Source organism: Mauremys reevesii, linkage group 26, assembly GCF_016161935.1.
Source record: "Mauremys reevesii isolate NIE-2019 linkage group 26, ASM1616193v1, whole genome shotgun sequence".
NCBI classification, from domain to species: Eukaryota; Metazoa; Chordata; order Testudines; family Geoemydidae; genus Mauremys; species Mauremys reevesii.
Genome location: NC_052648.1, coordinates 8,669,425 through 8,685,541, shown reverse-complemented (window position 1 = coordinate 8,685,541; position 16,117 = coordinate 8,669,425). Strand labels below are relative to the sequence as shown.

The 16,117-nt window shown below is 49.7% G+C and overlaps 1 protein-coding gene and 1 non-coding gene across 2 annotated transcripts; both read right to left on the bottom strand.

Annotated features, from left to right (window-relative positions):
• Positions 1-3,675: 3,675 nt before the first annotated feature.
• EEF2 (eukaryotic translation elongation factor 2) lies at positions 3,676-14,650 on the bottom strand. Its single transcript, XM_039515835.1, has 15 exons — positions 14,500-14,650; positions 12,980-13,194; positions 12,044-12,225; positions 11,742-11,953; positions 11,204-11,382; positions 10,516-10,621; positions 10,035-10,148; positions 9,725-9,863; positions 9,104-9,299; positions 8,554-8,812; positions 6,821-6,928; positions 5,849-6,202; positions 5,147-5,329; positions 4,881-5,013; positions 3,676-4,490 (listed from the first exon to the last, which is right to left on the bottom strand). Exons 1-15 carry the CDS (start codon positions 14,500-14,502, stop codon positions 4,297-4,299), a joined length of 2,577 nt encoding a protein of 858 aa, XP_039371769.1. The 5' UTR covers positions 14,503-14,650; the 3' UTR covers positions 3,676-4,296.
• LOC120391970 lies at positions 10,385-10,456 on the bottom strand. Its single transcript, XR_005591543.1, has one exon. It is a non-coding gene; the product is annotated as a small nucleolar RNA SNORD37 (small nucleolar RNA).
• Positions 14,651-16,117: the final 1,467 nt, after the last annotated feature.

Genomic DNA, 16,117 nt, shown 5'->3' with positions numbered 1-16,117 from the left:
CATGGGCCAGACTGCAGTGGGGCTGGACTCCCAGCCTCCACTGGGCGTTTCAGGCACAGCTCAAGGAGTGCTGTGTATCAGTGTCTAACAGCTGCTGAGCTGGGAGATCAGAGCAGGACCTCCCTGCCTTTCCACACCCACAATGTTCCAGTGCGGCAGAGCCAGCGACATGTAGGTTGTTAGTCACATGGGTGTGGATTTTTAAACCATTCTTCTTAACTATACAATTTAAGAACAAAGGCCCTGCCCGCGCTGCTTGGGTGAACCCATGGCACTTACTGTATGGGAAAGTTTGCCCCACGGTCCTTCCATATCCCCCTCCCACATTTTGGCGTAGCCTTTTATGTCCTATCCTCCATGGAAGAGGTGGCTGCACTGGCTTGGAAGCTGTTTGGGGCAGGGACCATCTTGAAAGGTACATGTAATTTTAACACAATTTCACCTTTTGGTGCTTTTCATCCATAGATTTCCAAGTCCTTTCCAATGGTATTGTACTGGCAAGTGTCCTTAAGTGCTGCAGGTGTGTCAATTTATTGTGAGTCTTTGGGTTCGACATGAGGGCCCCTGGACTCTTCACTCCCCAAGTTTTATATTAAGCTCCCAAGGTGGGCAGAAAAGACTGCACACACTTGCACTGCGCTCAGGGGCGGCTCTACCTTTTTGGCCGCCCCAAGCCATCTGTGAGGCGCCCGGAGCAGCGAGAGGCTGGCACCTCTGCAGATGGACCCAGAGACCCGCTGGCTGGTGTGGCTCGGCTGCGCGGCTGCGGACGGGCCGCTGGGGGCGGTCGGGCTCGGCGCGGCTGAGCTGCGCTGTCGCACTGCGCCGGAGGGCCGCGGGGCCCGCGCAGCGCGCCCCCAGCGCCATGCCCTGCGGCGGCTCCCCCCCGGCCCGGGGCTCGGTGGCCGCTCCGACCTGCGCAGGCATGACTGGCCCAGGCCCATGGCCCAGCCCCCGATGGGCCGCGCAGGGGGGCTCCAGCAGCAGGGCTCGCAGAGCCCCTGGGAGCCCAGCCTTTGCCTTTTAGCCCCTTTGCCCCCTGCTTGTTTTGCTGGTTGCTAGGCACTGCGCTTTGCGCAGAATGCAGCAGACAGAGCCTGTTGCTGCTCTTTCTTCAAACATCTCTCTGTGCTGGGCTGACACAGCAATGTTTGAACAGAACATGTTTCTCAAATGCTAAAAAAAAAAAAAAAACAACCGATTCCTCCTGAAATTTCTGAGCCAAATCCCACATTCTATTTGACAGCACAGACGCCATGTTCTTGAAGGGGACTGCCCACCTCCTCTCTTGTAGAATTGGGCTAAGAGTCAGCTGAATTAACAGCTGTCAGGAGCACAGCAGGGAGCCCAAACATCTACACTGCAGTTTTATACCCCCACAGCCCCAGCCCAAGTCAGCTGACACAGGCCAGCTCTGTTTTATTGCAATGTAGACATGCTACGAACAATCAAACTTAAGAGTAAGAGCTACTCCTTTGCCTTTGAACGTGGCTTCACTCCACCAGTGGCACGACTTGAGTAGGGGGCCACATTGCAAAACACTGACGGGATGGGTAGCAGATATATTGCAACTCAAGCTACTGCACCCACACTATGGAACTAGTTGGACCACCAGCAGCAGTTGAACTTAACCCACGCTAGGGTGACCAGACAGCATGTGTGAAAAATCAGGATGGGGGTGGGGGGTAATAGGAGCCTATATAAGAAAAAGACCCCAAAATCAGGACTATCCCTATAAAATTGGGACATCTGGTCACCCTAACCCACACAGATGGGCCAGTTAGCTGGAGCTTAAGGCATCCTTAATTTGTGCTAGAGGGTGAGCATGGAGGGCCGTCATGTTACAGACCAAACTATAGTTAAGAAGCTGGTAAGTACCTATGTGAGTGAGCTCAGTACACCCACCTACTGTTAGCAGAAGGAGTTGAATCAATTGGGAGGACATAGACAAGGCAGGTGATGGACTGGACCAGCTGTTGGTAAGAGAGAGAAGCTTTCAGGGCTCTTCTTCAGGTCTGGAAAAGATCTTCCATTCAAGGGGGAGTGGCCCATTAACACCACTGCAGTCATAGGACAAAAAGGGGGGTGGGGGGGGGGTTACAGATTGTTTTAATTGCTTTGTGGAAAGAAGCGTTCACCCATAAGTAGGGTTAGGATTCTGTCATGGCTATTTTTAGTAAAAGTCAGGGACAGGTCATGGGCCATAAACAAAAATTCCTGGAAGCCCATGACCCGTCCCTGACTTTTACTAGAAACACCCAGCAGGAGGATGGACACAGCACTGCTTGCAGCTGCTCCATCCCCACCACTGCTCCTGCTGCACTAACCCCAGCTGCTGCTCCAGTGGACTCAGGGCTAGCTGCCCATCAGCTCTTTGGCATCCCGAGGCTTGGCCTCTGTGGCTGACTGCTGATCCAGCCCTGGCCAAAAAGATGACACAGAGGTCCCAAAATGTCACTGAGTCATATGCTTAACCATAGGTGATAGGAAAATAAGACAAACACCCTATGGGAGTTCATTCAAGAGCATAGGGCTTGTCTGGTTTTACCCACCTAGTGTTATTGGGGCATTTAGCACACTGAATGACGTATACCACCTCTTGTGATGGGCATGTGTAGGATCCATTGATCTTGAAAGGTTTGTTGATCATTGTAGCAGGGGAGATGGGTCCAGATTTTGCATCTGTACTTCCGGCAAGGCCTAGTCAGTGAGGAGCTGAGCTTCTGGTTTTTTGTTTTTTTTTTTTTTTTTGGGGGGGGGGGGGGGGGCGAAGAGAAGGGGTATGTCTGAAGGCCAGAAGTGGTGGGTTCAGAAGAGATTTTTTCAGAATGTTTAAAGCCACTTCATCTTGAATGGTCCCTAATGCGTGCTAACTACTTAGGTTAATCTATCTGTTCCACCTTGCATTTTGCTGCAACAGGGGGAGTACATTTCCCAGAAGAGCTTGGGGTGGCTCAGAAGCTTATCAGAAGGTGATCCAATAAAAGCTATTCCCTTATTCAATTTGTCTTTAATATCCTGGGACTGATGTGGCTACAACTACATCCCATACACATGAGGGGCAGGTCTCTGCACTCATTACATCAGTTTCACCACCCCCCCTCCTCCATTCAGCACACTTAAGGACTTGTCTACAAGAAAAGTTGCAGCAGTTTCCATTTTAAACCAGTGCCGCTTTTTGGACAGAGTCATCCTAAACCCTGTAGGACAGGATTAAATAGCAATAAAATGCTAGCAAACACTCCATGACTTGTATACATGCCTGAAGAGACGGCACCTCTTGACATCTATGGCAGAAACAAACCGTTCAGGTTGGACCACACAGTGCTACCTTAGTGGATCTGTGCAACCTTTGCCGTACAGATTTCCTGCTAACCATGAATTACAGTCCTAGGTTTGATTAGCTTCTCACAGTGAGCCACTGAGCTGTGCTCACACTTTCCTGACTGGGGAAAGTAGCACATAGAACAAGCTGGAGTGACATTCCATACAAGCCCTTGGCTGAGCCTGCAGTTGTGACAGGAGCCTCTCCCCTAGGAATCAGACAGGGATGTGTTAAGACACCCCAGCAGCTTTGGATCACTCATGAAAGGGGGCTAGATTCAGTACCTGCGCTAGAGCTTGAAGGTTTCCTCTCTGCTGGACTGTCTGGAATGAAGTGAAACTGAACAAGAATCCAGCTGAATACTCATCACCATATCAAATTTATTATTCCAGTGGCACTAATACATTTGTTGATGTTCATGATGACAATCACACTGCACAAGATCTTCCTGCCTTTGAGTTTCTGCCCAACTACAAGTCCCCTTACATATCCCCCTCCCCTGGGGAGAAAAAAAAAGCATACTAAAGGCCGTTAACTCAAGCAAACCCTCTTCTGGCAATGTTTTGCTCGGTTTGCAAGTCGTTGGGCATTATGAATTTCCCCCTTTGAAGTGGCAGGTGCCCTCTTACCTCCCCACCCCACCCCTTTTGCCCAATCCCTGCAGAGAGGAAAGCATCTTTCCTGTGTCAAATAAATATGGAACTGGGCAACTCGAGTTGCATCAAGTGGAAATGTTTTTAAGTTACAATGGCACCAAGTGGGGCCCCAATGAGTCATGTGCAACACAGAAACCTATAAGGCTGAATATCAATGTGTTTTCTGAAAGTCTCAAATTGCTATGAAACTGATTAAGTATAATGCAAAGAGATGGTCACTGCAGTCTACAGTTGCCTGCTGCATTTGATGTTATGCTAGTTAGTTTATTCAGAGTCCAACGACAGTGATTTTAAACTGGTGTTGGGGGGTAGTTTTTACAATTTGTCCAGGAAGTTGTCTAGTGCCGGGATGCCTTCCTTCAGCCCTTTGCGTTTGCGGGTCTCAGCAACGACTTGGCAAGGACGGCTAGTGTTGTCAAAGGGGTCCCCAGGCAGGATCTGCCAGTGGTCGAACACACACTGGGGGAAGGCCTGGCCACCGGTGTTGGATCTCAAGTCAGCTGTAAAACCTATGGAGGAAAAAAGTCCATTGGGATAAGAGCTTAGAGAGAAGCACGTTTGATTATGAGGTTCTGAGATCGAACCAAAATAGGAACACAGTCACCAAGAGCAAACCAAGTACTTTCCAAGAGAAATTAGAGCACATGGTATTTAAGCCCCAAGAAGCCACTGTTGTGTTCCATTCACTTGAGGGAGGAGACAGTGTTTAGGCTCAAAAAAAAAGGGAGGTGGTGGTTAAGGGAAGACTAACTACTTCCTTCACGGGGTCATGGTGCATGGGCCTAGTAGAGATGGGTCCTCCCAGCTGATTAACATTTTAGAGGCATGCTATGTGGCGCTCTAGCAGAAGTTCCTAGGCTTGTAGAAGGAATCAGATGACCAAGAACAAGGTCACTTACCAAAAGACTCGTTGACAGGCAGGTAGGCCTTAACAACGAACATGGGAGTGCCTGCCACCTGGGACTCCTCAAAGACATGGCCACGCTTCCTGTTCAGGACACCATAGATCCCACCAACTACTTGTTCTGGACACTGGGACACAGAAAGTTTGTATTACAGGCATTGCTTTCATCTTAAAGCTTACAATGTCAGTCCTTTAATTGTAGGATTGTTTGTCTCAAATAGATTCAGATCTAACATTTGTAGCTAAGCAAAGTGCAAGTACCTGGATCTCTACAAGATAGATGGGCTCCATAAGTCTTGGCTGAGCAGTGAGCACACAGGCATACAGGCACCTCCTGGCAGTAGGGATGATCTGCCCACCACCACGGTGAATGGCATCAGCGTGCAGGGTCACGTCGTGCACATCAAAGCGGACTCCGCGCATGTTCTCCTCACACAGAGCTCCCTGAAAGAGAGTATAGCCCAGATATCAGCAGCCAGCTGAGATTCCCCAGGCCCCTCACTAGGTACCACTTTGTTAGGGACAGATCCCAAATGCAGGACAGTGCCAGCCATGTCCCGCAGAGCTTTGCAAACAGTTCTCTAGCAGGGGCATGCCTGGTGCTATTAACAGCAACGCGCTAGAAATAGATGCCACTGCTGGCTCAGAGTCAGTGTCTCACACAGGCCAAACATCCATCCATCTCCAGATGCCAAGGGAAAGTACTGCCAAGAGTTACTGTGGTCCTAGTGTATCAGAATCCTTAATAAATGGAGAAAGTCTCTTATTTTATGGGATGAAATTAAAGGCAATTTTAGCAGCTGCATCAAGATATGCCAGTCAATGTTAGCTGCCCAGGGGAGGACTGCAGTATGTTGTACTGCCATACTAGTGAGCCATGTAGTACCTGGGTGGGGAGAGGGGAAAAGAGGCAAGAAAGCAACAAATTCCTGGTTTTGATCAACAGCAGTTTACTGCACCTACCTCCTTAGTAGCCCACTGGAAGCCAGCCACAACACTGTCCTTGATTTCATTCAGATACTGCACTCCCTTGGTGATATCAGTCAGGATGTTGGGGCCAGTGCCATCTGGACCAAAGCACCAGATTTTACGGGCTTCAGTGACATCCCACTCATACTTCTCAGCTAGGTAGCGTGCACGCTGCTTCAGCTCCTGACGGGAAGAGACGTCGCCTTTGTCGATATCCTCAGCCAATCCATCTGGGAAGGGTCGGGCCTTCATGTACAGCCTGTTGTGCTTGTTGGGGGACTTGGAAAGGCACAGCACATCGGATTCCTCACTGACCGTCTCACGGTAAGACACGACAGGGTCAGATTTCTGCAGACAAACAGTCACCAGTTAGTTCCAGCGGATTTGGAAAGAGTAAAGCAATAGTCGGTCACTTAACTGAGCTGTGAAGCCTACTCTACACCCACAAGCCATATGAAAGGCCTTTGAAGTGCAAGATTGTATCCAGCACAGAAAAATTTAGCAGGACATCCAGTCAGCATTATTAATATACCAGAAACAAAACAAGACAACTGTTACTACTCTGAAGTGTTCCTGCACTAGACATCAGCCACCCTTTTTGTAGGAGACTCACTCATTTTAGGCATCCGTCTCCATTTTATAGATTAGTATATACTTAAGGAAAGCAGAATTAGGAGAAGTCAGTAGCTCAGCTGGGTTAGAAACACCCGACTCAGCCCTATGGTCAGTCCACTAGCCACAGCACCTCTGTTGTGAGACAGGGTATTCCACACCCTGCTGCAGCCTCATGGATTTGGTACCTACAGAGCTACTGCATTTCCCCATCATGAAAACAGCTTCAGCAGTTGTACTTGCTCCCAGTAATCCAGGAGTTCAGACTGACTAGATCTGCAGCCATTTCATCCACTCAGCTGTCAGATGAGTTCTTCTAGGCTTAGACCAAGAGGGAAGATGTGGCAGATTTACCTTAATTGGAATGCATGCATGGTCCTCTTCCAGATCCTTCAGGCAGATCTCCAAATGCAGCTCTCCTGCACCAGCAATGATGTGTTCTCCAGACTCTTCAATGATGCACTGAAACAGAGACCAGTCATGCAGTGGGGGTAGGGAGGAGGAGGAGGAGGAGACTCCTTACTAGGACTCCATTAAAGCACCTGTGTGTGCTGGTCTATATTGTTAAAAAAAAGTCACTTGAGATGTTGGATCTTTACACTATCAACTGATTTACAGGGGGTTGGGGGGAGAAAAAAAAAAACTTGGTGGTGGCCCAGCAAGGTTAGTAAGTCTTTTCACTGAAGATATTTGCCAGGGCGATAGCATCTCTGCTTCTCCTGTTCAGAGGCGGAAAACTGTGCTTCCCAGTCCCTTCCTTTTCTGACCGGAAGAGGAATCACCATGACATCCATTGCAATGGTTAAGTTACAGGAGACCCTTAAGGTGTTTTCCACGTTCTGTTAAGAACTTTGATGGAAGCTGTATGTAGCATCAGGTGGCAAAAAATAGTTATGCATGCCACATGCTTTGTTCCAGCAGCCTTTCAATGCGCAAATGTCCCCTCAATAGGTGTACAGCGGATAGTGATGTGTTAACTAAATCATGCTGTTGAGGATCTTGGTTGCTACTCTGGAGCTTAGTCAAGACCGAAGATTATCCAGGATCCTGCCAATGGTCCCCAGACCGACCTTCATGTGGTGGAGCATTCAGGGAGATCATTTCACTCCAGCCAGAGATGCAGTTGATCCCAACCCAGGGGTAGTCAGTCAATATGCAGACCATGGGCCAAACCCAATTGATTAAAACACATTTGCAGGACATTCGAAAGTGTCCATTTATTCTCTAGAGCAAGGGAGGGCAAGCTACAGCCCACAGGCCAGATCCAGCCCTTGAGCTCCCACTGGGGAGCAGGGTCTGGGGCTGTCCCTGCTCTGGCACTCCGACCAGAGAGCAGGGTTGGGGGGCTGATCCACACAGCTCCTGGAAGCACAGCATGACCACCCTCCAGCTTGTACGTATGGGGAAGCCAGGGGGCTCTGCTCTGCATGCTGCCCCTGCAGCTCCCAGCCAATGGGAGCTGTAGGGGCGGTGCCTGTGGACAGCAGAGCATGTAGAGCTGCCTGGCCATGCAGGAGCTGGAGAAGGGACATACTGCTGCTTCTGAGAGCCACTTCTGGTAAGCACCGCCCAGAGCCTGCACCCCCGAGCCTCCCCCTGTGCCCCAACCCCCTGTGCAGCCCTGATCCCCCCCCAAACCCCTTGGTCCCAGGCCGGAGCACCCTTCTGCACCCCAAACGCCTCACCCCCTCCTGCACTCCAACCCCAGTTTTATGAGCATTCATGGCCTGCCATATAATTTCTATTTCCAGATGTGGGCCTCAGGCCAAAAAAAGTTTGCCCACCCCTGCTCTAGAGTCTGGACCTTGACCCCAAAAAATAGAAATTTTATCCCTGTCCCATGCTTCCATGGCATGCTGCAGGTTTCATCCAAGTGAAGGCCTTCATGTGGATGAGTTCTGGAAGCTCTCTGCCAGTATTCCCTCAAATCTCTTCTACTCAAATATTGCGGCGTGGGGAGATGAGAAAACATTGTTCCTCTATGGTACTGGGCTGCATTACATGTGTAGTTTGTGGACAATACTCCGACAGATCTCCTAGATCGCAAAGGAACTGCTATTGAAGAGTTTCCCTCAGAGGACCCTTACCTGCACCATAGGGTCAGACTTGGCCAAACGCTTCAGTCCTTCTACTAGCTTGGGCAGGTCAGCTGGGTTCTTTGCTTCAACAGCCACACGCACCACAGGGCTGACGCTGAACTTCATCACTCTCATGTTGTGAGCATGCTCAAAGGTGGTGATGGTGCCGGTCTTGACTAGGTACTGGTCAACACCGACCAGCCCAACGATGTTACCACAAGGCACGTCCTCAATGGGTTCAACGTAACGGCCCATCATAAGAATGGTCCTGGGTGAAGGAAAAAAAACTTTAGTCAATCTGGATGGTTCCTTAGAAAGGATACCAGCCTACAAGTGACAGGGTTGCACAGGAAAGCTGGATGCCTTGTCTCTTGACTGAGTAGACCAGTGAGGGGCAGAAAAGGGCCACTGAAGACAAACAAACAATCAGGACACTACTAAACGGTCACTCCAAGGGCTGGGAATGTAGATGTAAATATGGAACCTGCATCAAGGGGGGGGGAGGAAATGAAGCATTACATCTAATCTCAACATGGGATCAATCCCTGCCTTTACTGACCTTTGGATTGGTTTCAGGTACAGATCTTCCTTCTTGCCAGGAGTGTAATTTGGTCCCATGATTCTGACTTTCAAGCCAGTAGAGACGAGACCAGAGAAGACACGTCCAAAAGCATAGAAACGACCTTTGTCTGAGGTTGGCACCATTTTAGAGATGTACATCATCAGGGGCCCTTTGGGGTCACAGTTCTTAATACCTGGGAGAGAAGAAGTGATCAGTGCTGACCTGTGGTCCTTTCTTCCACTACTAGTGCTCTCTGCTTTGGAGCAAGGTAATCACTCAGATGGAATGCAGCAGTTGTGACACCCGCCTGCTGGCTACCACCCAGGTAGCTGGCTAGCCCAACTGGCAAGGAAAAGCCATGTGCCAAGAGATCATTGTAATTAACATAGACTGAGCCTTTAGTATACACTCTGGCTACTATCCAGGTACTTGGCTAGCCTAGCTATCCACAGGAAAGCTGCTCACTAATAAGCTGGTCTGATCTACACCAGAAAGGCTGCAGGTGCAGGAATTACAACTGCAGCCCAGCTGTATACTTGTTGAAAAGCAAACAAGCAGCTCTGGGCCTTTTAGAGCCTTAATGCAGTTATGCTCCCGCACACTACAAGTGCGTCATACCCATGGCAGCTTCGTCGTCAGGGGGGCCCTCGTACAGCAGCTCACAGCGGTATTTCTGAGCTGTGACAGGGGAAGGCAGGTGGATGGTGATCATCTGCAGCAGAGCTTCTCCGGCAGGCAGCCAGCGCCTCATCACAGCCTGAAAAAGCAGATTGGAGGCATGAGGCTCAGGCAAACTCATCTTTGCTCATACTACTGCCTCCCCCCCTTTAAGTTTCTCATCCAAGTTATGAAGACTTCAGTTATCTACCAACAGCCCAGTGTTGAAAGACTAGCTCAGCATCCCACTGCAATGCCCGGCAGTTCTTACCTTCAGTAGGGGTTTGCCCTCCTTGTCTTTATCCTCACTGTCAAGTTTGATGTCCAGTTTCTCGATCAGTTTAGCAGTCTCCTCTTTCTTGAAGTTCATGATTGCATCAAAGACCTAGCGCAAGAGTTCAAAGTTAGGGGAGAAAGCATCAAGCAACCCAGTTCACAGAGAAAGCAGCTCATGCTCCTTCTCCAGGGACAGCCAGTAAAAGGCAGTTTAACTTATTAACAGCAACCCTTGTATCAGCCAATTAGTAGGTCAGCTGATCAGATACATGGTTTATAAACAGCTTCTTCTCTAGAGAGCAGTGGCTCTCCCAGCCCTTAGTGCACACCTCAGCTGTGTGTGGGGGTCAGATATTTAAAATTTCTTCAAACAGTCAAGTCAGGTCAAAGTGAAGAAATTTTTCCATCATCATGAACACACAGAACTGGCCGTGGTCTGTGCCTTCTAAGAGGAGACTTAGTACCATGGTAGTTACCTTGAAGATGGGGTCTAGGATCAGCTGGCAGAAAGTCCTGGGCAGTTTCTTTCCATCAGGGCTGGTAGCAGATTTGCTAAACTTGCCAGAAGCAGGATCAAAATATCTAGAAAAATCCAATCAGAGGGGATTGTGGTTTTGCCATCTTGTTTAATTAGCACTGCTTATTCTGTTGGCCTTTCAAGATGGAGGGAAGGGTTATCGAGTCAAAGACCTGTTTTGAGATGAGTTTACCTCTATTTCCTGAGATTTGATGCACTTTCAGTCACTTGCTTCAAAAGCAAAACAGAGAGATCTGCCTGTATGGTGTATTCCTGATCCCATCCCCTAATATTTGTCTGATTGTATCTAGATTTAAAGTCCCTCCCATGAAGGATTTGCAATCAGTCAGCACAATAAGCCATCCACCGTGATTAGGATTCCTTCCTTTGGGTGCTACCATACTGTTGCTTCCTTGCTCCCAGCTCAGGAGAGCGCAAGTATTCCCCTGTCCTAGAGCTCTTATACAGGTATTCCCCACCACTGCCTGCTCTGAGTTTACAAACCACCTCTGTGCTCTGCCATCTCTAGTTATGGGGTCACTGCTTCAGCTAGCTGTTTCAAGGTGTAGCTCAGGTAATACTAGGTAGGGCAAGCCCAAGCTCGGAAACCAGCAGCACGATAAAAACCATGAGCTCAGGTCACTTACCTGTCTCCCCACAGCTTCTTCATCATGTCCTCCACCTTCTTGGCACGCTCAGCAGCACCCAGTTGCCCATCACCCTTTGCAGCAAACTTTGCAACATACATCTCAGCAAACTGTTTCAGGGTGAAAGCCCAGCCATGCAGGCCAGAACCAAAGCCAACTGTACCTAGCACAGGATCAATCTGAAAGGGGTCAGAAGATTAGTGTTGAGGTGAAATTTGTATCGACATTCTTCCCCCCACACCCCCACCAACTGTGGTTTGACACTAAGTAGGTCAGATCGCAATATGATTAAACCTGTAATTCAGTGCATCCAAACTGAGGCACGACTATGTCAATTGTATTTCAAGCCAGCTACCCATACTGTGTCATAGTAAACATTCTTCTGGGTCCCCAATGTCAGTTTACGATGGAAGTAACCGCCAGAGGAATATCCGACAACTGCTCCTTGCTTCAAAGGGGAACGATGTCTCAAGACACCTGAGGACAAGCTCTGGACAGGTGTTCACTTGGAATACATTCCCTTGATTCCTCTCCTTACCATGATGTTTCCCATGGGGCCACTCTCTCCTTCCCCATAGGTAGAAATGATGACATTGACATTCTCCACAATACGCTGGAAGGTCTGGTACAGCTCTTCTGGCTCCAACTGCAGCTCCAGCAGTGCTCTGTCCATCTTGTTCATCATCAGGACAGGCTTGATCCTCTCAGCAATGGCCTGTCGCAGCACAGTTTCCGTCTGTACACACACACCTGGAGGAGGCAGAATCTTGGTGATTACTGCTGCAGGATTCGCATGCTATTTCTATACAACATGCATTTAAATGTGCTACAGGTTCTCACCAGAGACACAGTCTACGACAACCAGGGCACCATCCGTGACACGGAGAGCAGCTGTGACTTCAGAAGAGAAGTCTACGTGTCCAGGTGAGTCAATCAAGTTGATCAGGAAACCAGAACCATCCTTGCTCTGCTTGATGAAGGCCAAGTCATTTTCAGACAGCTCGTAGAAGAGAGAGATAGCTCTGAAAAATAAAGATACACAAAAGTAGTGCTACGTGATAATACTCCTCTTTAATGCATTCTATTTTTGGCAATGCATTTATAGTACATTTAGCTCAGGTAGCTTAGGCATACTCCTGATAAGAGACCAGTAAGTTGCTGGCTAAAGAAATGCATTAAACAAACCAGCTCCAGGGATTCCACATCAGTTAACATAAGTAGATGTTAACAGGGAATGTTTTAACTTATGATTGCATGAAAGATTGTTTACTGTTTTGACTACCAAGATAGAGATAGTAATTGATACACCATGTACAAGCCAGTATTTAGTACCCCTACCGCAGTGATTCTCAAACTTTTGTACTGGTGACTCCTTTCTTATAGCAAGCCTCTGAGTGTGACCCCTCTAATAAATTAAAAATCACTTATATAGCTATTATAAATGCTGGAGGCAAAGCAGGGCTTGAAGTGGAGGCTGACAGCTCGTGACCCCCTCATGTAATAACCTCATGATCCCCTGAGGGGTCCCAACCCCCAGTTTGAGAACCCCCTGTCCTACTACATTTAGACAACACTCACAATGCCCTAGGGTGCAGCGAAGTAAGCCTCTGGTGGCAACCAAAGCACTTTATTACGTAGTTTCTTCTTCCCCCAGCTTAGTATCAGAAACTAAACTAGAACCCAAGAGGAGTTCCTGGGTCCCAGTCCTGTGATCAGACCATGACTCAAGGAAGAGAAGCAACTGAACACCAGGATGCTTGAAGCGAAGGAACTTACGTTGACTTGATAGTGATGCACCTTTCCTGCTCATCTTTTCTCGTGTCGGTGAACCGGGTCTCACCAGCACGGGCAGAAGCAATGATACCAGCTTTGCATACTAGGGAGTCAGTCAAGGTGGATTTGCCATGGTCCACATGGGCAATCACAGACATGTTTCGGATATTGGCCTTTTTGTCCATAATGGCCCGAATCTGGTCTACTGTGAAGTTCACCTTGAAGAGAAGGTTATATGATCAGGGGCAAGTTCTTCCAGGAATCCAAACATAGCAATGCCAAGCTTAGTCACTCTGTTTATCGCTCGGCAGACATTACAGGGAGCAGCGTTTCCCAGTGCATTCCCATCTAGCTGAATGCCCCAACTAGTGGCTTTTACAATTGCCGTGGGGCAACTCTTCCAAAGCCTAATAGGCTCTGACAGTCAATAAATTCCCCTGTAACCCTGTCTTAAGATCACCATCACTCACATTTCACACCTGGGCTCCTACCCTGACCACACACAGCTATCCCACTAGGTCACAAAAGATGCCCACTCAGGACACCTTCCGCACCAGCTCACTCTTTCACAACCCAAGCATCCGAGCTCGGATTTTACTCCAGACTGCAGAATTACATAAGAGCGCTACTGCCTCATTGCAGGAAATATTCCCCCTCCCCTCCCCGGGCTGCAGTACCTCCCTTTGACCAGAGAGGAGAGACCAGAATCATCATCCTGGCACTTGCCTTCCCCCACCCCGCCACATCACTCCTAGCCGCACCGCAGCTGCTTCGGGGCAGCACCAAACCAACCCCTTGCCGGGAGAGTGGGGCTGGGGGGCCCGCCCTCCTGTCTCTGTGGGGAGGAGGCCGATCAGCATCACTGAGCAACCTGCACAGCCACTGGGCGTACAAGGGCACGCTCACACCTACCCCCAGTGCTCAGCAAGGAGGCCGGGGAGAGCTAGCAGGCCCCAGAGCCTCCGCCCCCCGCCCCAATGGCGCATCCACACCTGGCAGAAGAGGGGGAAGGTCTGTGTTCGCTGTGCCAGGGCACAGATCACCCCCCCCCAAAGGGGGGGCTAGCAGACCCCACTGGGCAACCGCCCCACTGCGAGAGGTGCACCCAGTTCCCCCGGGGACGGGGCTTCCTTTAACGGGGGCAGCACAGCCCGCTCCAACACGGGCCAGATCTACCCTAGAGAAGGGGCACCCCACACACACCCCCGTTAACCCTCCATTCCCCACTTCCCATTAGGGGCCACTGCCCTGGCTGGCACAAGCCACACCCAGGAAAGGGACGGACCCCCTCCTCCCCCTACCCGGCTCCGGGGCCCCGCAGTCCCAAGCATGGGAGGGGGGCGGAGTATTTAGGGGTCCAGCCGCCCCGCCCCCCCCCCTTCCTAGGCCGCCGCCGCCCAACCCCCCCCTTCCCAGGCCGCCCCGTCGATCGATACCGGCCAGGGGGCGGCCATAACCAGCGGCCCGCCCGGGTCCGGGCCCCCCGCGTCCCCCCAGCCGCCCCCGGGGCGCGGATGGCTCACCATGGCTGCGGATGGCGGCGGATTCTCCGGGAGCGGAGGAAAGGAGGGGACCGGTAATGGCGGCGGCTGCGGCCCTGTCTCGCTGGCGGGGACAGAGCGGGCGGAAGAGAAAGCTGACGTCAACGACCAGCCCTCTTATAGGCCGGAGCCGGCGTGGAGGCGGGGACAGCGGGCTGCTCAAGGCGCATGCGCCAGAGCCGCTCTATTTCCCCCATGCCCTTAAGGGATCTCTATGGTCCGAAGGGCCTTTAACTAACAAGGGACATGCTGCAACCACGTGGCTGTGCATAGGAGGAGCCCCAGACGCCAGTCTGCTCAAATCTCCTACAGGGCAGAGCCCTGGGGCTGCTCTAAACGCTAGACAGGCGGAGACTTGGGCTGTTTAACCTTTAACACCAGTTATAGAATTCCATTTATGATTCAAAGCAATACAACAGGGAATAACCAGCTCTCCACTTTTAAAAGTAAAGTAAAGTAAAGGAAGACTAAACCGTGGGTAAGACATATGAAGGATGGTATTAGATATTGCGGGTTTGAGGCATATACATAAGTAACACATTTCATATTTGCAAGCTCTTTGGGGAACTGGGAATCCCTTAATACTTGTCCCTAAAGTACCCTCCTCTGTGGGCAAAATCAACTTCATTTTTAGTGCAGGGTGGTATGGGGAGTTCTGATCTGAGTCACACTCACAACCTAGGGCTAAGGTGCAGGGCTGGAATACAAATCTCCCGCAGCCGACCCTCTAGCTATGGGTCACAGATATATGATCCCTCAAAGGGCCCTGCCTGGTGTTCTGTTGAAATCAGTGGGATTCCAGCAAGGCACGAGGATCTGTCCACTCAAATCCCTTTTCAGGACTGGGGCCAGATTTCATAGGATGCATAGGGGTTTGTTATAGAAGTGGATGAGTAAGATTCTGTGGCCTGCATTGTGCGGGAGGTCAGACTAGATGATCATAATGGTCCCTTCTGACCTTAAAGTCTATGAGTCTATGTAAAATATGTTAGTAAAACCACTACATAGTGAATGAAAGTGCATTCTGCTTAAAACATTTATCAAGCATACAAGCTAGTCCTGGATGTTGGTTCTGTTTGACACACCGTGATTAAATGGAATTAAGCATATGAATATAATCCTCTAAGCACAAAAATTAATTACCGATGATGTTATCTCTATATGACTCACTTCACCATGATGATTAGATAGGACTGTAGTAGTTTGGCTTCTTATACCTCAGTTAATTTTTGTTCAGATTCTTGTATAATAAATTATAACCAAGGGTCAGATATAGCTCTCATTAAAGTCAAAGGAAAATTTTGCCATTTATTAAAACTGGAAGGAGAATTGGGTTCTAAGGGAATTCTCAGTATTCTTTGGTGAAAACAAGTTATGACTGGGGCTTGTCTACACTGGCAATGAACAGCGCTGCAACTTTCTCACTCGGGGGTGCAAAAACACCCTAGACTATAGCCCGTGTACATTATTTCTTACTTTGGCCCTGATCCTGCAATGAGCTCTGCATGGAGCCCTGGTTAAGTCACAGGGTCTCTGCAGAAGCACAGGCTTGCACCTGGGCTTTGCTCATTGCAGGCTCTCTAGTCTTGTTCTTAGAAGC

Excerpts from the sequence above, each read along its gene's own strand:
- EEF2 (XM_039515835.1), bottom strand. Across the intron at positions 10,622-11,203 it reads AAGAAGCTGTGGGGAGACAG|ATATTTTGATCCTGCTTCTG; the intron begins GTAAGTGACCTG and ends GGATTTTTCTAG. Across the intron at positions 8,813-9,103 it reads TACCTGAAACCAATCCAAAG|GACCATTCTTATGATGGGCC; the intron begins GTCAGTAAAGGC and ends TCCTTCACCCAG.